This window comes from Bombina bombina, chromosome 6, assembly GCF_027579735.1.
Source record: "Bombina bombina isolate aBomBom1 chromosome 6, aBomBom1.pri, whole genome shotgun sequence".
Classification (NCBI taxonomy): domain Eukaryota; kingdom Metazoa; phylum Chordata; class Amphibia; order Anura; family Bombinatoridae; genus Bombina; species Bombina bombina.
In genome coordinates, this window is record NC_069504.1 from 241,982,990 (window position 1) to 242,009,771 (window position 26,782).

The 26,782-nt window shown below is 35.7% G+C and overlaps 1 protein-coding gene across 1 annotated transcript in view; it reads left to right on the forward strand.

Annotated features, from left to right (window-relative positions):
- Positions 1 to 313: 313 nt before the first annotated feature.
- KRR1 (KRR1 small subunit processome component homolog) overlaps positions 314 to 26,782 on the forward strand; it is a 35,306-nt gene continuing 8,837 nt past the window's right edge. The window contains exons 1-9 of the mRNA XM_053716773.1: positions 314 to 515; positions 2,460 to 2,635; positions 4,764 to 4,898; positions 7,467 to 7,592; positions 7,681 to 7,764; positions 10,910 to 10,966; positions 12,197 to 12,367; positions 20,816 to 20,893; positions 20,971 to 21,064. Coding sequence (XP_053572748.1) covers positions 443 to 515; positions 2,460 to 2,635; positions 4,764 to 4,898; positions 7,467 to 7,592; positions 7,681 to 7,764; positions 10,910 to 10,966; positions 12,197 to 12,367; positions 20,816 to 20,893; positions 20,971 to 21,064 — 994 coding nt within the window. The 5' untranslated portion in view covers positions 314 to 442. The remainder of the gene's footprint in view (positions 516 to 2,459; positions 2,636 to 4,763; positions 4,899 to 7,466; positions 7,593 to 7,680; positions 7,765 to 10,909; positions 10,967 to 12,196; positions 12,368 to 20,815; positions 20,894 to 20,970; positions 21,065 to 26,782) is intronic.

Here is a 26,782-nt window from a genome sequence, read left to right on the forward strand (position 1 = left end):
TAAATATGAAAGAATCACTAACATTATTTTGATGATTTTTTATTGGATGATATTACAACCTGTTTTTTTAAACATTTTTGCAGCAGTAATTGGAGATGTATGAAACACAATGACATTGAAGGGAGCCTGTGAAAAGCTGCATTGGAAATTGGATCAGCAGAAGCAGTGGCGATTGCCGACTGGCTGGGGGGCTGTTTCTCATGCAAGGAGACTCAGCTTTAGAGTTGTAGCAGCATTGGAGTAGTTGCAGGAGGGGCGGAGCTATCACGCATGCGCAATCGCATTACGTCCATAACTTGTCTTACACTCTGTATTTTCTATTTCCGGTCTGCTTTCTATTGATTGCTTTGCAAAAGGAGGCAGACATCTTGCTTGAGAGCAGCATGTTGTACTCTGTGTTTCTCTAGTAGTGTTTGTGTCACGTGTATGACAGCTTGGCAACATGGCAGAGGAGACTGGTGAGGTTACCTCTAAACCGAGAGAGGGGAAAAAAAGGAAGCCCGAGAAAGAGTCGGGTGAGTGGCTGATGCCTTTCCCATAGCTTTCCATGTTCTATACAGTAAACGTCTTACATCTCGTTGCCACTGACTGCAATCCCGTTTCGTATTAGGTCTCTTGTATTACTAGGGATAGGGCAGAATTATAGAATAAACTTTCATGATTCAGCTGTTTCATGTAAGTTTAATGCACTTTATATTCACTTCTTTTATTAGATGTACTTTGTTCTCTTGGTATATTTTATTTAAAAAGGAATATGTATATTATACACTACTAAGAGCTAACTGGTGATTACGCACATTTGTCTCTTGTGATTGGCTCACTAGATGTGACTAGCTAGCTCCCAGTAGTGCATTACTGACACTTCTGCAAATAAACAGTATTAAGAAAATTTGATAATATAAGTAAATTGAAAAGTTGTTTAAAATTGTATGTTTTGTTTGGATCATGCAAGAAAAAGTGTGGGTTTCATGTTCCTTTAAAGCATTAAGAATGGTGAATTACGGTCCTTTCCAAGTGATAAGCGAAGTATTTGCTACTTAAAGGGGATTTAAATCCTATATGAAATGCTTGTCAGACACTGTAAATTAAATACATCTAATGTACTTAATCTATTTTGATAGAGGTAAATTGCATTAAAGGGACAGTCTACTGGACAATTTTTATTGATTAAAAAGATATATAGGTCATGCATCGTGTACCACTGTTGTCTTTCTATACAACTTAATAAAAAATGATTTAAAAAAAAAAATCCCTTTTTTACCCATTACCCAGTTTTGCACAACCAACCCTGTTATATTACAGGGACGCTCAACTCAAAATGATACTTTCATGATTAGAATAGATAGAACATGCAAATGTGCACAGTCTTTTTATATTTACACTCTGAGTCACCAGCTCCAACTGAGCATGTGCAAACAGAATATATGTGTATGCATTTGTGATTGGCTGATGGCTGTCACATGATACAGGAGTGGAAATAGACATACTGTAACTTTGAAATTTGTATCAGAAAATCTACTACTCATTTGAAGTTCAGACTTTGTTTTGTATTTTTATCATGCATGTATTGATTATGCAAATCTATTGTAATTACTGGTCCTTTTAATACACCTTTTACCCCTGTGATTAACTTGTATCTAAGCCTCTGCAGACTGTCCCCTTATCTCAGTTCTCTTTACAGACTTACAGGTATATTTTAGCCAGTCAGTGCTGACTCATAAATAACTCCACGGGAATGAGCACAATGCAATCTATATGGCACACATGAACTAGTACTGTCTAGCTTTGAAAAACTATCAAAATGCACTGATATAAGAGGTGCCTTTAAGGGCTTAGAAATTAGCATGCCTATCTAGGTTTAGCTTTCAACCAAGAATACAAAGAGAACAAAGCAATTTTGATGATAAAAGTAAATTGGAAAGTTGTTTAAAATTCCATGTCCTATCTCAATCATGAAAGTTTTTGATTTTGACTAGACTGTCCCTTTTAAATGCTAATTTCCCCACTGCCCAGAGAGGCTCAGCAGGGTTCAGTAACTTGCTCATGCAACATACTGCACTGTGATTGATTACATATTAGCCACAGGCTCAGCTGAGGTAATAAGATAAACACAGTACATATGCTTTTTAATGCATGTGTGATTATTTTGAGTTTAAATGCAAATGTTGCTAACAAAATGATAGAATAAATCATTATAGTTTATTTGTAGAATGTCAATTGTTCATCACTATAAACAAAAACACATGCATGATGCTATGGTAGAAAGTTCAAGAATAAGCAATAATAAAAATGATAGAGAGGTGGTGGAAGGCCCTTGTCTAGAATGTAGATTACCTTCTCATTTTGTTTATTCTTTATAGAGATGCTTTTTCAATGCAGTGCTTAGGATATATACTAAACTTATATGACAATACTGTTTCATGACTAGTTAATGTTACTCATTTTATTTTGTTTCATAGTAGATGAATCTGAACTTCTTACTGTCCCAGATGGTTGGAAAGAACCACCCTTCACAAAGGACGATAACCCCAAAGGACTACTTGAGGAGAGCAGTTTTGCAACATTGTTTCCCAAGTATCGAGAAGCTTATTTGAAGGAATGCTGGCCCTTGGTTCAAAAAGCGCTCAATGAGTGTGTAGGTATCTTTGCTGTGTTATTATATATATATATATATATATATATACATACATACATAGGAACTGCACTCCAAGACCGGACCAGGTACACATCATGTGACTCGGCAACATCCAGCCCTGGGTGCTAAATAGCACTCCAAAAAAGCTGTGATGTCACCAGAGCCACAGGCAGTTAACCCTAGTCTCTGGGTGATTACATCCACCTGTGCACCCCTTCTCTGTTCTCAGTCTGTTTGGCTTTGTGAGCTCGCATGATGGTGTGGCTGTGTTAGGGACTCAGGCAATGGAGAGGACCTTGACGTGGTGCCTGAGCTTTCCTATTTGGCCAGATGCGGTAACTAACCTTTCCAGTTGTGATTTTATCTTAGCTGTGAGCTAGCTGGTGAGTGCTGGGTGTTTCTATGTGTTATATAGAGATATAGAGATATAGATGTATATAGATAGATGTATATAGATAGATGTATATAGATAGATGTATATAGATATAGATGTATATAGATATAGATGTATATAGATATAGATGTATATAGATAGATGTATATAGATATAGATGTATATAGATATAGATGTATATAGATATATTACATACATACACTCCTCAGGTCTTTTTGAAGTGGAGAAAAAAATCTGTTTAATGGAACGTTTTCAGGGAACTCATCCCTGTCATCAGCCTGATGACGGGGATGAGTTCCCTGAAAACGTTCCATTAAACAGAGATTTTTTTTTTTTCTCCACTTCAGAAAGACCTGAGAGTGCATTTGTTTCCATGGTATATTTACTGCATTCTTGCACCCAGGCGGATGACTGAAGGAGGGTAACACTGTATACTGGACGGTATTATATATATATATATATATATATATATATATATATATATATATATATATATATATATATATATATATATATATATATATATATCACAATTTGGGCATTCCTGCTAAAACAAGGGGTAAAGTCTCTGCACATTAGCTTACAAAACCATTTTTAGTCCTACAACTTACAAAACTCAGTAAGTTTACATTATCTTTATCATGACACAGCCAAAACATTCATAATAACTATTTGTTCTTTGTTTAATATAGCTTAGTGTAGTACTAAATTAAAATACTTTAGATACAGTGCCTCGCGTACTATTTACCACTGTGAAAGTTTGCTTCAAATGTGATATTACTACTCCATAACGTGGTAAATTCAATTAGTGACTGATCTGCCTCCTTTTCTAAGTTGCTTATTAGACTTACTATGCAAGCTGATTTTATTTCATTAAACCAAAAACTTTCTTTCATGGTTTAGAGCATACAATTTTAAACAACTTTGTAATTTCCTTCATTCTCTGGGTATCTTTTGTTGAAAAGCAAGGACTTAAGCTCCGGAGTGTGATTGAAGCACTATATGGCAGCAGTTTTGCAAGAATGTGATCCATTTGCAAGAGCACTAGATTGCAGCACTATTTTCTGCCAAGTAGTGCTCCAGACACGTACCTAGGTATTTCTTCAACAGATAATACAATGGGAACTAAGCAAACTTGATAATAAAAATATGTAAACTTTTTTTTTTTTCTTTTAATAGTATGCTGTGAATAATAAAAAAATAAAAACATTTTTGGGTTTCATATCCCTTTAAGTAAAGGTTGAGACTACAGAGTTGTATAAATTGTTCTGGGGGGAAAAATTCTACCATTTAGACAAACTGGATGTTTTATAAATGTGCATTATTAAACTTCAATGCCACATCAAATATGCTCACTATATTGTAGCAGAATGGTGAAAAAGTCTGTATATAAAGGTTACATTGTAAGCAGCTATTTTAGTGGCAGTGTATACACGTGGTCATGTTCTTTCCAACAATGTTTTTATTTCCTGCAGATTTCAGATTCCGTAGATTAAGTTAGTGGTTCTTTTGAACTGGGAATAAGATCTTCCAATGTGTTTTTTTCTTTTCTTCTGGTGCTATGAATCTTCTTTGAAAAACCTGTGTATAAATTGTGAAAATCCATTTATTGTTTGGGTTATAGACGTATGGTTCTCCCATCTATGTTAGGTCTTTGCAATACCTACGTTTCCAACTTAATGGTTTTTACATCTGCTGTTGTGTCTGGAAAGTAATATAATTTTTCCCTTGCAGTTTGTGAAAGCAGAGCTAGATTTGATTGAAGGCAGCATGACTGTAACCACAACCAAGAAGACTTTTGACCCTTATGTTATTTTGAGGGCCAGGGATCTTATAAAGTTACTAGCCAGAAGTGTCCCATTTGAGCAGGTGAGTTTACATTTTATAGTAATTTGTTTTGTATCTAATCATTAAGTAACCCCTGTTCCGATGCAAACAAATAAGTACAAATTTAAATCACAAGATCATTAATGGGATCGGGTCAGGGGGGAGTGCCTATGATGCTAGGCATGCCCTCTAGCCAGCAGTCCCATTTACCAAGCCGCTATGGCTTCAGTACAGCCAAATGGCTATGATGTTCCATGACGTCTTAATGACGCTAAAGCCCAGCGCAGTTAGGACGGCATGGAACGTCCTAACAGGGGCACGGGGGTAAGGGTATTTTTATAGGAAAAATGAAAATAAATGGAAGTGTAAGATGTGTATATAAGAAAAAAGGAATAGAAAAGCGGTTATACAAGGGGCAGATTCCTCATTAAGAGTGTGCATCAAGAAAAGCTTTTATGTTGCTTTAAATAAAAAGGGATACATTTTATTGGATCACTGTTTACACAAGGAGATAGTTGGGCACAGACAGACAGATGGACAAAAACAAAATTTGAGAGATGAGCAATGGCACCACTCTTGTTACTTTGAGGGAACACTATTTAAATGTATGGAATATAATCTAATATATAGTTATACTATGTAATTGTGTATAGGTGCTGAGTATCAGAGAGATACATATACAAGAACAATTCCAGCAAGAGAGCTGGACAGGATACTAACCAGAAAAGCACTCTGCCCTCATACGTATGGGCTTAGTGTATATAGGTTTTAAAATATATCAACTTTATTAGTTTTGTTTAAAAAGGGTTACGCACAATAAAAACAGTTGCAGCAAGTAAAAGTGGTTTTCAAACTAATGTAGTGAAAAGGATGGGTAGTTACAAATTCTTATCCTAATAGGTTTGGCCACATTTTGCAGGGATGTTAGCCCACAGCAGATTACAAGCATACATTTTACCACTAAGATTTACCACAAATCCTCTTTAGGTGGGAGTTACTATCCATGATATACATTCAGGATAACAATTTGTAACTATCCACCTTTTTCACTACATTTAGTTTGATTACCACTTTTACTTGCTGCAACTGTTTTTATTGCGTGTAACCCTTTTTAAATAAAACTAATAAAGTTGATATATTTTAAAACCTATATACACTAAGCCAGTGCTTTCCAAACTGTGTGTCATGACACATTAGTGTGTAGGTGTGTCCCTGCTTCAGCACAATTTTTATTTTTATTTTTTTTGGTTTCTGACTTTCCGCCTGCCTGCTACGCATATCACGTGGTTGACATGTGATTGATACCTAGTGGGTCACAGATCATCTTAACCTATTGGCGCAGCTCAGCGGGAACTGAAACTATTCCCATTGGCGGCTTTGATGGCACATTGGCTCCCGACCGCACGCGTAGTCTCCTCAATTGGCCTGTGACTGCGCGTGTAGTCAGTGAGTGGGACAGCTGCTTGATGAAATGCAAGTGTCTTTATCTAGTATTCCACGAACTATTCAAAAACTGTGTTCATCCCATCAAGTAGTTATTGGTGTTATTAAACTTGTTTTTAATTCTTGCACACACTTACATACTGTTACTTGTAAATACATTTCGTTATTATATACATCACCAACATGAACAGTTTGGAAAGCTCTGCACTAAGCCCATACCTATGAGGGCAGAGTGCTTTTCCAGTTAGTATCCTGTCCAGCTCTCTTGCTGAAATTTTTCTTGTAGATGGACAAAAACACCTACTTTATCAATAAATTGTCTAAATAATAAAAATATATATATATATATATATATATATATATATATATATATATATATATATATATATATATATATATATATATATATATATATATATATAAAAATCACTGCTTTTATAAAAGAATGCAGCCATAAAGTCATCCACCAGGGTGTGCACATGTACGTGAAGCTTATAGCTACTGTTTTGTCTATAAATAACTGGGATGTTTAAAAAAAAAAAAAAACCCCATAGTGTTGTCTTGGAATAACCAAGCACGCTAGCTTGCGTACTCATGCATGATTTTGTGTCAGACTTTGTAGTCAGCAGGATTAAAATAAGTCATGGAAGGAGACTGTGTTTGAGTAAAAAATGATATTAGTATACATGTGCACTGGCAAAAAAAAAATTCCTGATTTTTTTTTTTTTTTTTCAGTTCGGACATTATTTCTAACACACAACTTCTGTATGACTAAAATTCAGCATTTAGTTCCTTACGGTTTTTTTTTTTGTGCCAAACGGCATGAACAAATCGATTTTGTTGAGCAATCATTTTCGTTTGTCTGTTTTCGTCCAATAATCGGCTTTTCATTTATCAAACAAGTTAACAAATCAGCAAAGCCCATATGCACACATATATATATATATATATATATATATATATATATATATATATATATATATATATATATATATATATATATATATATATATATATATATATATATATATATATATATATATGTGTGTATTGACAAAAAAGGTGTTCCAGCTATGCCTTTTTTTATCTTTGGTTACATTTCTAAAGCATTGGAATGAAATTAAAATATGGAAAATCAATTTTCTCATTTGTATTTTTCTTTGTAAGGCTGTAAGAATCCTCCAGGATGATATGGCTTGTGATATCATTAAAATAGGCTCTCTGGTAAGAAACCGAGAGCGATTTGTTAAAAGGAGACAACGGCTTTTAGGACCTAAGGGATCAACTCTAAAGGTATGTTTTATATACAACGCCTAAAAAGCATCAAATCATCCTATTTATTGTACCACTGGCAAACTTCTGATTCTTCTCTCTTCATCAGGCACTTGAATTGCTTACAAACTGTTACGTCATGGTTCAGGGAAACACTGTATCTGCATTAGGACCATTCAATGGTTTAAAGGAGGTAAGCAGATTACATTTGTTTAACTGTTGTAGTTTGTAGAAAAATAAGTGAGCGCTTTATAAGCAAAATAAAGTATATTAAATGGATACAGAACCCAATTTTTTTTTCTTTCATGATTCAGATAGAGCCTGCAGTTTTAAGCAACTTTTTAATTTACTCCTATCATCAATTGTTCTTTCTATTTAGAGTTCAGCACCCTGGATAGCGCTTGCTGATTGGTGGCTACATTTTTGGTTCAGCACCCTGGATACCCATTGCTGATTGGTGGCTATATTTAGCCACCAATCAGCGCAACCCAGGTGCTGAATCAAAGATGGGCCGGCTCGTAAGCTTACATTCCTACTTTTTCAAATAAAGATACCAAGAGAAAAGACAATTTGATGATGGGAGTAAATTAGAAAGTTGCTTAAAGCTGCATGCTCTCTCTGAATCACGAAAGAAACAGTTTGGGCTCCGTATCCCTTTTTTTTCCCCATCAATAATTGTACAATGTTATGCATGTGCCTCTATACTCTGGCTTTTAAAATATATTATGTTGAACTCAGTCTAAATATGCAATTCAACATCTAGTAAAAATGGGCTGTGAAATGTATGGAATATATACTTAAAAAAAAAAAAAAAGAAAAAAGAAAATGCATACTATCCATTGGAAATGTCTTTTGTTCCAATTAAAGGGACACTGAACCCAAAAATTTTTCTTTTGTGATTCAGATAAAGCAGCAATTTTAAACAACTTTCTAATTTACTCCTATTATCAAATTTTCTTCGTTCTCTTGGTATGTTTATTTGAAAAGCAAGAATGTAAGTTTAGATGCCGGCCCATTTTTGGTGACCAACCAGGGTTGTCCTTGCTGATTAGACAGCACCAATAAACAAGTGCTGTCCATGGTACTGAACAAAAAGTTTGCTGGCTCCTTAGCTTAGATGCCTTTTTAAAATAAAGATACCAAGAGTACAAAGAAAAATTGATAATAGGAGTAACTTAGAAAGTTGCTTAAAATTGCATGCTCTGTCTGAATCATGAAAGAAAAAATATGGGTTCAGTGTCCCTTTTTACTTTCTGCTTTATAATGAAGTAGACAGTAGAGGGTTACATATGGATAGAACATAACCTATACAATGCTGAAATGCTCAGGTATTGGTTGTATAGCGCATACTGTCCAATTCTGTTAATTTGTTGTGACCAAAAGATCTATTATGGAGATATGGATCAAAATGATAAGTTTCCTGTTTCATCCTGTGTCCTACGGTTTTAATATTTTCCCTATAGAACATGTATTTTATTATTTACACAGGTACAAATCCCCAATACGGAATTTCAAAATCCAGACTTTTTTTTTTTTTTAATTATTAAAAATTACTTTCCCTACCATTAGGTCACAATCTTCTCTGCCTATGCCTTTTTGTTTTTTGTGTGTTCTTAAATGCAAATTCTAGTCCATATTTAAAACAACTATTTTGATTACTGTAAGATCTTTCTAATGGTACCATGTATACAAAAAATAAAGTATACATTCAGGTTGCACATACAAACTGTATTATGACATGTAAATAATGCCTAAATTACATAAGCTATTTTTGTTTACACACTGGCCCATCACCTCTCCAAGCTGTGTCCCCCTTTGCCTATACAAATATTCTGAAATCCAAACTAATCTGAAATGTAAAGATTTTCCGGTCTCAAGCAGTTTGGATAATGGAATGGAGGTTTTGTACCTGTATAATACTATTAATACAGTTTCTGTATTTTTCCCAACTGGCACATCTGTTTTATAACACCCAATTTAATTATGGACCCCAATTTTATATATTATATTTCCTTTTTATATATATATATATATATATTTAAAAGGACATTTAACTGTTTGAGATGGTATTATAAAATGATAAATTATATAAAAAATTGCAAATGCAATATTCTTTCATTATTTTTGTCCCTTTGACCTGTAGTTCCATTCTGAAATTGTGAGCTTTTCAGTTCCTGTTAGTAATGGAAGTGCAGAACACTGTTATATTCCACACAGCAATTGGCTGCACACTCTAGTGACCTTTTTAAAACTGTCCCTAATTGGCCACAGCAGAGAAGGTTACTAAGTTAAAACATGGCAGCTCCGATTTGTTTTATAGACACTAAAACTTTACACTTATTTTGTCTATTTAAACAGCTAATGAAACCTTTTTAAAAAAAAAAAAATCTACATGTTCTCAGACTAAACCTTACTTTGAATGCATCAGTCCATCTAGCATTTGAGTGTTTAATGTCCCTTTTAAACACTAAATACATTTTAATTATAGTATCAAGGTTATTCTCTCCCTCCCTCTAGTGACGGTACCACCATGTTGAAATCTGTCTTTCACTATATTATAGTGCTGACCTATTTTGCAGATGTGCTGTAACTCCTTCAGATACCTGCAGTGTAACCTAGGTTCCAAAATGGCAACACCCATGATTTGAGGGAGGTGCATGAAATGTGTGTAGTGTCCCTTTTTAATTCTTTTATAACTGATTATCGTCTGGAACATATGCACAGTTCACTTTTAGATACGAAACAGAAGTAGATCATGATTTGGTCTGTTCTGATCAGTTATATAGCTTAAAGGGACAGTCAACTCAAATGTTTTTATTGTTTACAAATATAGATAATCTATGTTTTGCATAACCAACACTGTTATATTTAATATACTTTTTTACCTCTGTGATTATCTTGTATCTAAGCCTTTTCTGACAGCCCCCTGATCGCATGACTATTATCTATTGACTTGCATTGTATCCAAATAGTGCAGTGTCTGCCACAATCCATGGGCACAATGTTATCTATATGGCTCACATGAACTAGCACTCCCCTGTAGTGAAAAGCAAAAAAAAAGCATGTGATAAGAAGCTTTAGTGGCTTAGAAGCAAGCATAAATTTAGAGGTTTAAAGGTTATAAAGTACATTGATATAACAATGTTGGTTGTGCAAAGCTGGTGAATGGGTAGTAAATGAGTTATCTACCTTTTATAAACCATAACAATTTTGGTGTTGACTGTCCCTTTATAATTATTTTACTTACCTGGAAATTAGCAAGATGTGGTTCCTGGTTTGTTTATTTGTTTTTTCAGATTATGCTGTTGATTTCAAACTGTTGATTTTACCTTATACAGGTTAGGAAAGTCGTTTTGGACACAATGAAGAATATCCACCCTATATACAATATTAAGGTAACTACTAAGAGGTGGTATAAACATACAAATATTGGTCTTACACCATTGTATACTTATTAAAAACAAAATGCAAACAATGGTTATACCAAAGGTTTATGAAATTTAATTTTTATTTATGCAGGGTTTTTATGTACTTACAATACCAACAATCATTAATGGGATATGAAACAGTGCTCCTTTTAGTAAATACAAATATATTAAATCAAATTAAACATAAAAAGAAACAGATTGTGGGGGGGAAAAAACTCCAGCAAACAACTTGTTTACTTGCAAAATTAGCATTTTACAAAATCTGTGCTAGATAATAGATTTGTTGGAGACGTAGGTTGCATTCTGCCTGTTCTAAGCATGAGCATATCTGACTCCCTGGTTATCTAATATTCACTTAATAATAAACCAGCTCATGTTACTAGTTTTATGACATCAAGCTTAGCTATAAATGCCTTCCTGCAGAGGCCCCAGCCTTCTTGTAGAGCTGGGACAGGAAGTAATGGACATTGCACAAATTAAGTTTAAAAAAAGAAAATAAGGTAAAACCCTTTTTCTTTTCTTTTTTTGATGTATAATACTGCAATTTCTATTAAGAACAAGTCGCTGCTTAGTGCTTTTTTATTAGAGCAATGCAACAGACGGTTTCATAGCCCTTTAAGCTGCCATTTCATAGCCCTTTAAGCTGACGTATAGAATTTTATGTGGATAGTTGTTATCTATATAAATTGCTCACTTTAGAGCTGTTGCATATTGCTTGCCTCTGATAAAAAATTTTTTTTTACGCTGTATTAATTGTCTAGCATTATGCTCCACAGTGTGAAAATTGTTATACCAAGTAGGTTTATAACTCTCAATAAACACACTTTTTTCTTATGAGTAAAATTAATTTCTTTAATGTTATGCTATATTTTACTTTTATTCTTTTTTTGGCTTTGAGTGGCCATTGTTTTTTTTTTTTCTGATGAGCACCTTTGGATGCAGTTATTTAATTCTTTCCAGTCAAAAATTATTTTGGTTTTTATTTATTTTAAATATTTGTCTTTGCAGTAAAAATAACACTCTATCCTTTAATATCAGAACTAGATTTTTTTTTTTTTGAATGTAGGCCTAATATGTAATCTAAATTATAGTATGTTATATAATTCAGCAAAAGCGATACATGTTTATTTTTATTTTTCAATAAATGTTAGTGACAAAATCTCTAAATCGAACATATCTATATATTTTTTTTTATAGGCTTTAATGATAAAACGAGAGCTTGCCAAAGATCCAGAACTGCGAACAAAAAGTTGGGAGAGATTTTTGCCTAAATTTAAGCATAAAAATGTGAACAAACGGAAAGAACCGAAAAAGAAAAATGTTAAAAAGGATTATACACCATTCCCACCGCCACAGCCAGAAAGTCAGGTAAGAAAAATATTCTAAACTCCTGCACATTCATCTAGACATATTACCTTGCATCACGCTAAATTCTTTTCCCTATCCCCCTTTCCCTTACTTCAAATGAAAAGTTTATTAGCAAGATAAGTGCCAATAGTATTGTTATCCTCTCTCTGAGAGCCTGATGATCTAAAGCTCTCCACTCTGGCAAGATTATCTAAGAAAGCTTGTTATTACTGAGAGGTTCCCCCAAAAACTTTAGAAAGAGAAATTTTAGCTTGATCTGTTTTTCTCTCTATGCGGGTTTCAGATGTGAAGGAGAAATACTTAAAGGGACATTATGCACTCATTTTTTCTTTGCATAAATGTTTTGCAGATTATCTATTTATATAGTCCATAAAGTTGTTGCTTTTTAAAAAAATTATCATTTTGCTTATTTTTAAATAACATTACTCTGATTTTCAGACTCCTAACCAAGCCCCAAAGTTTTATGAGAATACCGTCAGCTACCTTCTCCAGCTTGCTCCTGTTTGTGTAAAGGGTCTTTTCATATGCAAAAGGGGGGGGGGGGGAGTGTCTTATTTCCCACTTGCAGTGGGCTTTCCAACTACCTTTTCAACAGAGCTAAACTGAGAGCTTCTAAGTAAGTTTTTTTTTTCCTTTTTTCTTTAAACAGTTTTATACTGGATTTTTATATCAGTATCTGCATCTTATTCTTTATTGTAGTGTCTATTACATACAGTTATATGAAAATGAGTGTATACTGTACCTATAAATTACAATAAAATGCTCTGAAAAATAATAAAACCTCAAAAGTTTTTGGGTGATATCTCTCCATGGTGGTGAGAGAGAAGAGTCAGTTTGTTGTAAAAACTGTTGTAGTAGAATAGCAAGGGAGGAAAAACAGCTAATTAAAATACCTGAAAACCCTAGGTTTGAAGCCCTCATTTAGAAAACAGGTTTCCAATAACTTTTGACTAATATGCTCTGTATAAGCAGGACCTTTCTTTAAGAAAACCCCAAACTTATTTGATCAGTTTTAAACGGATGCCTCGCACGGTTTTCACTAACAAATTAAAAAGATCATACTTTGTAATCTGTACAGTACTTATACAGGGACTTCCCAGACACAAATATTTAAGTAAATATTTTTATTATATTTCTTCCTTGAATAGTAAATAACATGTTAAATAGCAGATTTAAATAAAGCAGACGTTGAGACATCCAAAGAAGGTAAAAGGATGTCTGATAGAAAGCTCTTCTGCAAAGGCATTTATACCTTATTATCACATATACTACAAAGTTCTAGAATATTCTCTTACATTCTACAGTTACAATATATTTTTGTACAATAAAGTAGGCTTGTTTAACTAAACATGAATTTTGTGATTTACAACATTAAAACAGTGACAATGTAGTCATAGCCAAACAAAGACTGGTACTAAAACACATTGCAAAAGGAGTAAGTGAAGCCGTGATTCTAGAAAGTGACTATAACTAAATACATCCATATTGTGTATATACATCAGCAGGGCGGATTTGATTTAAATCACTAGTCAGTAAGACTGATTTAAATCATGGTTTTCATTTTTAGAATAAAGTTTTTCAGATTTTTTTTTTCCTGTTATATCAGACCATTACTGATTTGGCTATATAGCATTAGAAATGCATAGATAGATTATTGACATGAATGAAATTATTTGGAGGTGAACTATCTCCAGTTAATTGGTTAATCATTCATATTTGATCAACCTTTTTACCTGTACTTTAGTGAAAGGAGAAAAATGATTACATTAATAATAAATTAAATAGTTTTATTTAACTAAAACAATAACATTATTTGCATTTGTAATGCTTCCTCTCACACTTAGGTCCTTGTGCAGATCTATTCCACTCCAAACAATCTCCTATTCAGTGAACTTATTCAGACTTTGTATGGGTTGATTCTGTGTACATAGATTTGCAGGGGAACAATGGCATTAAAGGGACAGTAAAGTAAAAATTAAACTTTCATGATTCAGAAAAAACATGGTTTTTAATATTTTTTTCAATTGACTTCTTTTATCTAATTTGCTTTTTTCTCTTGGTATAAAAGGCTGCATAGGTAGGCTTGGAAGCAATGCACTACTGTACAAACCTTGCATGTTTCCAGGTTTAATCAATGTAGAAAAAGCTGCAGATTCTCTGTACAAAGCAGCTACTCACTCAGTTTATGTTCCCTGCAGAGCTCCTATGTAACTGCTGGTATGTCCCTAACCCTTCCCCCCTCTGTTACCACGGCAGTGCACACACCGTTGGGGAGGTCTCACATATTGCTCTGTGTAATATGATCCTCATTTCAAGGAGATCAATACACAGAGCAGTATGTGAGACTTCCCCTCAGGTGTGTGCACTGCCGTGGTAACCTGGAAACATGCAAGGTCTGGTAATGGGTTTGAAAGCTGCTCTACTGGTTTCACTTTATATTTTTCCATATTACAGTTCCCTGATATGAAAAGTGCACCTGCATATATGGTTTGAGAGCGTTTTAGTGCTAAACAATCTGTTTTTATTTACAAAGAATGTAAGGAATTTGAGAATAGACATGTGCATGGCGAAAAAATTCGGTTCGGATTGATTCTGATTTTTTCGAATTTTGGTTCGGAGCGATTCGAATTTGGAAAAATTTGAATTGGTTCGGATTCAAATAAATTCGGTTCGGATTCAAATAAATTCGGCTGGATTCGGTTCGGAATTTCGGTAAGTGTTAGGTGGGATTAGACTAGTATTATGTACTGTATATTAGGTGTAACCCATAGCAGAGTGATATAACCTAATATACTGTACAATACTAGTGTAATCCATGGCCATCCAAATCTACCGAATAAATCCGAACTAATTCGGATTTATTCGGCACTATTTTAATTCGGAAATTCGGTTCGATCCGAATCTCCGAATTTCCGAACCGAATTGCACATGTCTATTTGAGAACTATACTGTCATTTTACTGGGATTTGGTTGTAAAACATTTCTGTTGCCTCAAAGTGAGTAGCTACTTTGTCTTTACAGAGAATATGCAGCTTTTCTTACATTTACATATAACACTGCCCATCCACATTACACAAACAGCTCCAGCATGACGGCTGGCTGAAAGCTTACTAGTTAGGAACCATATCACAAGCCTGTAATATGTCCGTATTCATATACAGTCAAATAACTGCAAGTTTCTTCTCATTTTTAGAAGCAAAATAGCTAATGCATGTTAATTACAAACTTTGTCTATATCGAACACTTTATTTAATTAGCCCATATTTTTGTTGGTGTATAATGTCCCTTTAAATAGAAACTATATATATATATATATATATATATATATATATATATATATATATATATATATATATATATATATATATATATATATATATATATATATATATATATATATATATATATTCCCTCAAACATTTTATTTTAAAAAGTCCTATTTAACCCCTTAACGACCAAGGGCGTGCCTGGCACGTCCTCTGGGGTTTGAAGCAATCGTGATCGCTTCCAGGGTATTGCAGCGATGCCTCAATATTGAGGCATCTTGCAATACCCTTTTTTAAGCAAACCGATGCAGAGAGGGCCACTATGTGATCAAGGTCGAGGGGGCGGGGACACGTGCACTTCATAAAGTATATTTTAAGTGAAGGAGCTAGAGGGAGGGGGGAATTAGAGTTATGAAAGGGATCTGGGTATTGAGGGTGGGCAGCTACATTACAGAAAAATTGGGGTATTTATATAAAATAGGAGGGAGGAGGGTTAGACAGCTGGTTGGGGGCTAAGGGGTGGGATCGAACACTGTAATATTAAAATATATATATATATATATATTTTGTACAAAGTAGATCTGCACTCACTGGACTTTAAAAAACAAAACGTGGTTTATTGTTGTGATGTTTCAGGGATCAAACCATCCCCTTCATCAGACCAAACAAAAGTGAAAAATACTTTGTGCCTATATAGGCCCATGGCCCCTCCCCCCATGATATGGTGTATGACAGTGATAACCACGTGTTTTGTTTTTTAAAGTCCAGTGAGTGCGGATCTTTGTACTATTGATAACCACTGTTCCTGACACCCTGGCCATTCGTTGTGGAATAAGCACTCTCACTTCCTCAACTATTGATATACAGGTGAAACTTGAAAAATTAGAATATTGTGCAAAAGTTCATTTATTTCACTAATGCAACTTAAAAGGTGAAACTAATATATGAGAGACTCATTGCATGCAAAGCAAGATAGTTCAAGCCGTGATTTGTCATATTTGTGATGATTATAGCTTACAGCTCATGAAAACCCCAAATCCACAATCTCAGAAAACTAGAATATTACATGCAATCAATAAAACAAGGATTGTTACATACCTGTAGAACAATATCGGACCTCTGAAAAGTATAAGCATGCATACTGTATGTACTCAGTACTTGGTTTTGGGCCCATTTTGCAGCAATTACTGCCTCAATGCGGCGTGGCAAGGAAACTATCAGCCTGTGGCACTGCTGAGGTGTTATGGAAGACCAGGATGCTTCAATAGCGGTCTTCAGCTCTTCTGCATTGTTCGGTCTCATGTCTCATCTTTCTCTTGACAATGCCCCATAGATTCTCTATGGGGGTTAGGTCAGGCGAGTTTGCTGGCCAATCAAGCACAGTAATCTCACGGTCATTGAACCAGGTTTTGGTGCTTTTGTCAGTGTGGGCAGGTGCCAAGTCCTGCTGGAAAATGAAGTCAGCATCCCCATAGAGCTCGTCTGCGGAAGGAAGCATGAAGTGCTCCAAAATCTCCTGGTAGATGGCTGCGTTGACCCTGGACTTAATGAAGCACAGTGGACCAACACCAGCAGATGACATGGCTCCCCAAATCAACACAGACTGTGGAAACTTCACACTGGACTTCAAGCATCTTGCAGTGTGTGTGCCTCTCCACTCTTCCTCCATAATCTGGGTCTTTGGTTTCCAAATGAGATGCAAAATTCGCTCTCATCAGAAAAGAGGACTTTGGACCACTGAGCAACAGACCGGTCTGTTTTTCTTTAGCCCAGGTAAGACGCTTCTGACGTTGTTTGTTGTTCAAGAGTGCCTTGACAAGAGGAATATGACATTTGAAGCCCATGTCCAGGATCCGTCTGTGTGTAGTGGCTCTTGTGAAAGTCCCCAACACTTTTGAATGGCCTTTTCCTGACAATCCTCTCCTGGCTGCGGTCATCCCTGCTGCTTTTGCACCTTTTTCTTCCACACTTTTCCCTTCCACATAACTTTCTATTAATGTGCTTTGATACAGCACATTGGGAACATCCAACTTCTTTTGCAATTACCTTTTGAGGCTTTCCCTCCTTATGGAGGGTGTCAATGATGGTTTTCTGCACAACTGTCAGGTCAGCAGTCTTTCCCATGATTGTGATTCCTACTGAACCAGACTGAGAGACAATTTAAAGGCTCAGGAACCCTTTGCAGGTGTTATGGCTTAATTTGCTGATTAGAATGGGACACTGAGCCTAGAATATTGCACCTTTTTCACAATATTCTAATTTTCTGAGATTGTGGATTTGGGGTTTTCATGAGCTGTAAGCCTTAATCATCACAATTATGACAAATAACGGCTTGAGCGATCTTGCTTTGCATGTAATGAGTCTATCTCATATATTAGTTTCACCTTTTTAGTTGCATTTGTGAAATAAATGAACTTTTGTACAATATTCAAATTTTTCGAGTTTCACCTGTGTATGTATGTATACATACATACATACATACATATTTTTATTTTAGTACTGGCAGCATTTACAACCATTTGTGCCATAATTGCACAAGCTGTTTGTAAATTTGTGAGAAACCTAACGTTTGTGAAAAAGTTATTTTTTTTTATTTATTTTTTTTAATTTGATCACATTTGGCGGTGAAATGGTGTCCTGAAATATACCAAAATGGGCCTAGATCAATACTTTAGGATATGTGGCTCACCATTGATGTTGGAGCCCTGTGCACCTCCATACCGCATGAAAAGGGTTTGGAGGCAATAGAATTTTTCTTGAGGAGGCATACTGGCTTTTCAGATGACTTAATCAGTTATGTACTCAGAATTGTACGGTTTCTCTTGACACATAATTATTTCTCCTCCTTTTGAGGGGTTTTTTTATCTCCAGAGATGCGGGACAGCTATGGGCGCAAAGTTTGCGCCCTCTTTCGCCAACCTCTATATGGGGTGGTGGGAGCTGTCCCATATCTATGGGGATGAGAACCCCTTCAGGAGAAATATTCAATTTTACCGGCGCTACATAGGTGATCTGCTCCTGGTGTGGAGGGGCACAGTGGACCAAGCGGAGACATTTGTGAAGTGGCTAAACAACAAAGACTTTGGGCTCGAGTTCACTTTTGAACTAAATAAAAATCAGATTAATTTTTTGGACCTCACATTGAGAGGAATTCCCAAGGTCGGGGTTGTAACTGAGGTCTACAGAAAGCCTATAACAGGTAACACACTACTCCACGCCAGGAGCAGTCATCCAAAACAGGTATTTAAATCGGTCGCAAAGGGCCAATTTATCCGACTTAAGCGCAATTGTAGCGATTTCAAGCAATATGAAATGCATGCTGAACAATTAACAGAACGCTTGAAGGCAAGAGGGTATCGATCATCTGAGATAAACAAAGTCAAAAAGGAGGTTACCTAGCTGAACCTAAGCCAGCTAGGAGTAAAAACACGTATTTTGTAACGGATTACAGCATCCAATATAACAAAATTTGTCAAATAGTAAGAAAGCACTACAAACTGCTGGCAGCGGACAATGCGTTAGCTAGTGTGGTAGAGAAAGGCTGTAAGTGTTCATTCAGAAAGGGAGTCATGATGGGCAATCTATTGGCCCCCACACAATTAAAAAGTGTACGGAGAGAGCAAACAAGCTCTTGGCTCAGATTTAAGGGAGTATTCAGGTGTCACAACTCTACATGCAATGCATGTGAACATCTTTTGATAGGTAATGGATTTAGATGTAGTGTAACTAACATCAATTATAATCACAAAAAGTGCATGAATTGCAGAAATAGTTTTGTGATTTACCTAGCAGGCTGTGTGGCATGCAACCTACAATATGTAGGCATGACCACAAGGGAGACACGGGTGCGCATTAGGGAGCACCTATTGGATATCAAGGCGGGCCTCCTGACCACCCCTCTCGTCCAACATTTTAAATTGATCCACAATAAGGATAGTACACATTTTAAATGGACAATAATTGAGACTGTGGATGCAGGGCGAAGGGGGGGGGGGGACAGAGTGTCAGTGCTTGCCAAAAAAGTATTCTGGATATTCAAATTGGAAACAAGATATCCCACAGGACTTAATTCAGCTTATGACCTCATTAATCACTGGATTTAGAATAGCCCAACTTTGAACCCCTGACCATTACACCAGAGTTTAGAATAGTATTATATCCAATTTAACTCAATATAATAGAATTCTAATAATTGAAATAATCTTGTTTCATATTAAATCTAAGGGAATGTTCCATCCCATATCTGTGTTCTGTATTATTAGGTTGAGATGAGCGTGTTAGATTAATGACCCCAACATTTAATTCAACTTAATGAAATTTATTCTATAAGAAACACAAAATTGATCATTCCTAGTATTGCATGAATTTGAACAAAGAGTGGGTATATAGGATATTCAGGGCCCCACAGTGCAGTCCGTGAATGAGGGATGTATTTAATAGTCTTAAAATAAGGCAGTTAGTATCTAAGCAGCAAAAGCTGCAAAAAGTATTATAGACGTAGTAACTTACTAATCACCCAAAATAATGGTCAACAGTGTTATCATTATTCACAAAACAACATAGTTCATAAATTCAACAGGTAATAGGTAAAATTTTGATCACTAATAAGTTTAAGTCAAGTTAACCGGTGAAGGAGTTAAACCGGCTACAGCCTTTTAGCCAATAGTATGTTTTTACACCCTTTTTAAAGCCCAGAGTAAGAAGGGAGTTTGTGAGCTATGATTACGGCATAAAGCCGAAACACGTAAGCTTGTATATCACTGAAGGGCTGTTCTTCCTTTTTTGTGACCTGTTTTAACCGAAATAAATGCTGAAGAAATTGACTTTACCTCCGCGACTCCTGCATTTATTCTTTGTATACAATACTTGTCTACTAAAAAAAAATATATATACATGTGAAGGGTTATTCAGGAATTCCTGACAGATATCAGTGTTACAATGTAACTATCGCTAATTTTGGGGAAAAAACTGGTTTGGAAATAGCAAAGCTTATTGCCCTATAACTTGCAAAGAACATGTAAACATTGGGTATTTCTAAACTCAGGACAAAATTTTAATTTTGAAAGAAAAAAAAATGTACATGGAACAAAAATACTGAAATAGAACTATTTTATATAGATGTTAATTCAGCTACATTTGCAGCTAATAAACACTGTACTTGTGTCTTAAACTTTTTTGATAGGTTGACAAAGAATTGGCAAGTGGTGAATACTTTTTGAAGGAAAGTCAGAAGAGACGGAAGAAGCTGGAAGAAATAAAAGTGAGTAATATACTATTTAGTAATGAGCCAGGTACTTATTTGCTATGTGATAATTTAATTACTTTATTTCAATTCAGGCAAGACAAGCAGAAGCTGTGAGCAAGAGACAAGAAGAGAGGAACAAGGCCTTTATTCCACCAAAGGAAAAAACATTAATCAAGACAAAGAAAGGTAACTTAACATCTTGTTTTATTAATTAAAATACTTAAATGTGTAAAATGTTAACAAAACATTTCGTAATGTTTTATAAGTTACAGTAATATGTATGTAAGGGAAAAATTAAGAATTAAGAAGAGCAACTTAAATCAGAAGCCCTAAGTAGTATGTATATTTTAAGTAAACATTTCTAATATACCTGCTTTATATATTAAGAGGGCAAAAAACTTTTCGTTAATGCAAAATCAAATGTTAAATAGCATTGCAATTTCAAACTTAAACTCCCCCCAACCCCCTTGGGAGCTTTTATTGACATCACGGAGGACATAATTAATGACACTAGTGACATCACCTATGACGACATCCATTAGAATCAGACGGACTTTTCCACACATACACAAACTTATACTTTTACCTGCAAAGATCAATTTCCCTCACAACCTCAATTCTCCTCTTCACCCTTTCTATGAACCAAATACCTACTGACCCAATCGGCATTTGTGATCCTCAAACCATTCCCTGCTCGCACTGTCATTTTCATTGATAATAACCTAATTTTTGTGGTGTACCTCACACATATCCCCTTCTCACATCTTAGTCCTCACAAAAAGAATCCTCCCCTAACCCACTGACCACTCTCAATCTTATCCTTTCCAACTCTCTCTGTTACACAAACCACTGTGCACCCTGTCTGTTTTTAAAAATCACACCGTTATCTTCATTATTTTCTCAGTACTTTATCCTACAGTCTCTTCTTCATTCTCTTTTCTGCTAGCTCACGTTCTCTTAATCATCCAATTTTTTTCTTCTTCTCTCATACATTTCCTTCTGTCTCTCGCACTGTCTTTGTATTCCCCTTTTGTACTGAAACATTGCCTCCTCTTTTATCCATCTCTCTGATACCAAACCTCCTCTTTACCATGATATAGATATATAGATAGATAGATATATATAGATATAGATATATATAGATAGATATAGATATATATATATATATATATATATATATATATATATATATATATATATATATATAATATATAAAAAAAATTTTTTTTATTAAACATAATCCCATACACAAAAAAACATAATTTATGTAAGAACTTACCTGATAAATTCATTTCTTTCATATTAGCAAGAGTCCATGAGCTAGTGACGTATGGGATATACATTCCTACCAGGAAGGGCAAAGTTTCCCAAACCTCAAAATGCCTATAAATACACCCCTCACCACACCCACAATTCAGTTTAACGAATAGCCAAGAAGTGGGGTGATAAAGTGCGAAAGCATATAAAATAAGGAATTGGAATAATTGTGCTTTATACAAAATCATAACCACCACAAAAAAAGGGCGGGCCTCATGGACTCTTGCTAATATGAAAGAAATGAATTTATCAGGTAAGTTCTTACATAAATTATGTTTTCTTTCATGTAATTAGTAAGAGTCCATGAGCTAGTGACGTATGGGATAATGATTACCCAAGATGTGGATCTTTCCACACAAGAGTCACTAGAGAGGGAGGGATAAAATAAAGACAGCCAATTCCTGCTGAAAATAATCCACACCCAAAAAAAAAATAAAGTTTAACGAAAAACATAAGCAGAAGATTCAGACTGAAACTGCTGCCTGAAGAACTTTTCTACCAAAAACTGCTTCAGAAGAAGAAAATACATCAAAATGGTAGAATTTAGTAAAAGTATGCAAAGAGGACCAAGTTGCTGCTTTGCAAATCTGATCAACCGAAGCTTCATTCCTAAACGCCCAGGAAGTAGAAACTGACCTAGTAGAATGAGCTGTAATTCTCTGAGGCGGAGTTTTACCCAACTCAACATAGGCAAGATGAATTAAAGATTTCAACCAAGATGCCAAAGAAATGGCAGAAGCTTTCTGGCCTTTTCTAGAACCGGAAAAGATAACAAATAGACTAGAAGTCTTTCTGAAAGATTTAGTAGCTTCAACATAATATTTCAAAGCTCTAACAACATCCAAAGAATGCAACGATTTCTCCTTAGAATTCTTAGGATTAGGACATAATGAAGGAACCACAATTTCTCTACTAATGTTGTTGGAATTCACAACTTTAGGTAAAAATTCAAAAGAAGTTCGCAACACTGCCTTATCCTGATGAAAAATCAGAAAAGGAGACTCACAAGAAAGAGCAGATAATTCAGAAACTCTTCTGGCAGATGAGATGGCCAAAAGGAACAAAACTTTCCAAGAAAGTAATTTAATGTCCAATGAATGCATAGGTTCAAACGGAGGAGCTTGAAGAGCCCCCAGAACCAAATTCAAACTCCAAGGAGGAGAAATTGACTTAATGACAGATTTTATACGAACCAAAGCTTGTACAAAACAATGAATATCAGGAAGAATAGCAATCTTTCTGTGAAAAAGAACAGAAAGAGGAGAGATTTGTCCTTTCAAGGAACTTGCGGACAAACCTTTATCTAAACCATCCTGAAGAAACTGTAAAATTCTCGGAATTCTGAAAGAATGCCAAGAAAAATGATGAGAAATACACCAAGAAATATAAGTCTTCCAGACTCTATAATATATCTCTCTAGATACAGATTTACGAGCCTGTAACATAGTATTGATCACAGCGTCAGAGAAACCTCTTTGACGAAGAATCAAGCGTTCAATCTCCATACCTTTTAAATTTAAGGATTTCAGATCCTGATGGAAAAAAGGACCTTGTGACAGAAGGTCTGGTCTTAACGGAAGAGTCCACGGTTGGCAAGAGGCCATCCGGACAAGATCCGCATACCAAAACCTGTGAGGCCATGCCGGAGCTACCAGCAGAACAAACGAGCATTCCTTCAGAATCTTGGATATTACTCTTGGAAGAAGAACTAGGGGCGGAAAGATATAGGCAGGATGATACTTCCAAGGAAGTGATAATGCATCCACTGCCTCCGCCTGAGGATTCCGGGATCTGGACAGATACCTGGGAAGTTTCTTGTTTAGATGGGACGCCATCAAATCTATTTCTGGAAGTTCCCACATTTGAACAATCTGAAGAAATACCTCTGGGTGAAGAGACCATTCGCCCGGATGCAACGTTTGGCGACTGAGATAATCCGCTTCCCAATTGTCTACACCTGGGATATGAACCGCAGAGATTAGACAGGAGCTGGATTCCGCCCAAACCAAAATTCGAGATACTTCTTTCATAGCCAGATGACTGAGTTCCTCCTTGATGATTGATGTATGCCACAGTTGTGACATTGTCTGTCTGAAAACAAATGAACGATTCTCTCTTCAGAAGAGGCCAAAACTGAAGAGCTCTGAAAATTGCACGGAGTTCCAAAATATTGATCGGTAATCTCACCTCCTGAGATTCCCAAACTCCTTGTGCCGTCAGAGATCCCCACACAGCTCCCCAACCTGAGAGACTTGCATCTGTTGAAATTACAGTCCAGGTCGGAAGCACAAAAGAAGCCCCCTGAATTAAACGATGGTGATCTGTCCACCACGTTAGAGAGTGTCGAACAATCTGTTTTAAAGATATTAATTGAGATATCTTTGTGTAATCCTTGCACCATTGATTCAGCATACAAAGCTGAAGAGGTCGCATGTGAAAAACGAGCAAAGGGGATCGCGTCCGATGCAGCAGTCATAAGACCTAGAATTTCCATGCATAAGGCTACCGAAGGGAATGATTGTGACTGAAGGTTTCGACAAGCTGCCATCAGTTTTAGACGCCTCTTGTCTGTTAAAGACAGAGTCATGGACACTGAATCTATTTGGAAACCCAAAAAGGTTACCCTTGTCTGAGGAATCAATGAACTTTTTGGTAAATTGATCCTCCAACCATGATCTTGAAGAAACAACACAAGTCGATTCGTATGAAATTCTGCTAAATGTAAAGACTGAGCAAGTACCAAGATATCGTACAAATAAGGAAATACCACAATACCCTGTTCTCTGATTACAGACAGAAGGGCACCGAGAACCTTTGTAAAAATTCTTGGAGCTGTAGCAAGGCCAAACGGCAGAGCCACAAACTGGTAATGCTTGTCCAGAAAAGAGAATCTCAGGAATCGATAATGATCCGGATGAATCGGAATATGCAGATATGCATCCTGTAAATCTATTGTGGACATATAATTCCCTTGCTGAACAAAAGGCAAGATAGTCCTTACAGTTACCATCTTGAACGTTGGTTTCCTTACATAACGATTCAATATTTTTAGATCCAGAACTGGTCTGAAGGAATTCTCCTTCTTTGGTACAATGAAGAGATTTGAATAAAACCCCATCCCCTGTTCCTGAACTGGAACTGGCATAATTACTCCAGTCAACTCTAGATCTGAAACACAATTCAGAAATGCTTGAGCTTTTACTGGATTTACTGGGACACGGGAAAGAAAAAATCTCTTTGCAGGAGGTCTCATCTTGAAACCAATTCTGTACCCTTCTGAAACAATGTTCTGAATCCAAAGATTGTGAACAGAATTGATCCAAATTTCTTTGAAAAAACGTAACCTGCCCCCTACCAGCTGAGCTGGAATGAGGGCCGCACCTTCATGTGGATTTAGAAGCAGGCTTTGCCTTTCTGGCTGGCTTGGATTTATTCCAGATTGGAGATGGTTTCCAAACTGAAACTGCTCCTGAGGATGAAGGATCAGGTTTTTGTTCTTTGTTGAAACGAAAGGAACGAAAACGATTATTAGCTCTGTTTTTACCCTTAGATTTTTTATCCTGTGGTAAAAAAGTTCCTTTCCCACCAGTAACAGTTGAAATAATAGAATCCAACTGAGAACCAAATAATTTGTTACCCTGGAAAGAAATGGAAAGTAGAGTTGATTTAGAAGCCATATCAGCATTCCAAGTCTTAAGCCATAAAGCTCTTCTAGCTAAAATAGCTAGAGACATAAACCTGACATCAACTCTGATAATATCAAAGATGGCATCACAGATAAAATTATTAGTATGCTGAAGAATAATAATAATATCATGATGTGTTACTTGTTGCGCTAAGGTTTCCAACCAAAAAGTTGAAGCTGCAGCAACATCAGCCAAAGATATAGCAGGTCTAAGAAGATTACCTGAACACAGATAAGCTTTTCTTAGAAAGGACTCAATTTTCCTATCTAAAGGATCCTTAAACGAAGTACCATCTGACGTAGGAATAGTAGTACGTTTAGCAAGGGTAGAAATAGCCCCATCAACTTTAGGGATTTTGTCCCAAAATTCTAATCTGTCAGACGGCACAGGATATAATTGCTTAAAACGTTTAGAGGGAGTAAATGAATTACCCAATTTATCCCATTCTTTGGAAATTACTGCAGAAATAGCATTAGGAACAGGAAAAACTTCTGGAATAACCACAGGAGATTTAAATCTCTTATCCAAACGTTTAGAATTAGTATCAAGAGGACCAGAATCCTCTATTTCTAAAGCAATTAGGACTTCTTTAAGTAAAGAACGAATAAATTCCATTTTAAATAAATATGAAGATTTATCAGCATCAACCTCTGAGACCGAATCCTCTGAACCAGAAGAGTTATCAGAATCAGAATGATGATGTTCATTTAAAAATTCATCTGTAGGGAGAGAGGTTTTAAAAGATTTTTTACGTTTACTAGAAGGAGAAATAACAGACATAGCCTTCTTTATGGATTCAGAAACAAAATCTCTTATGTTATCAGGAACATTCTGCACCTTAGATGTTGAAGGAACTGCAACAGGCAATGGTACTTTACTAAAGGAAATATTATCTGCTTTA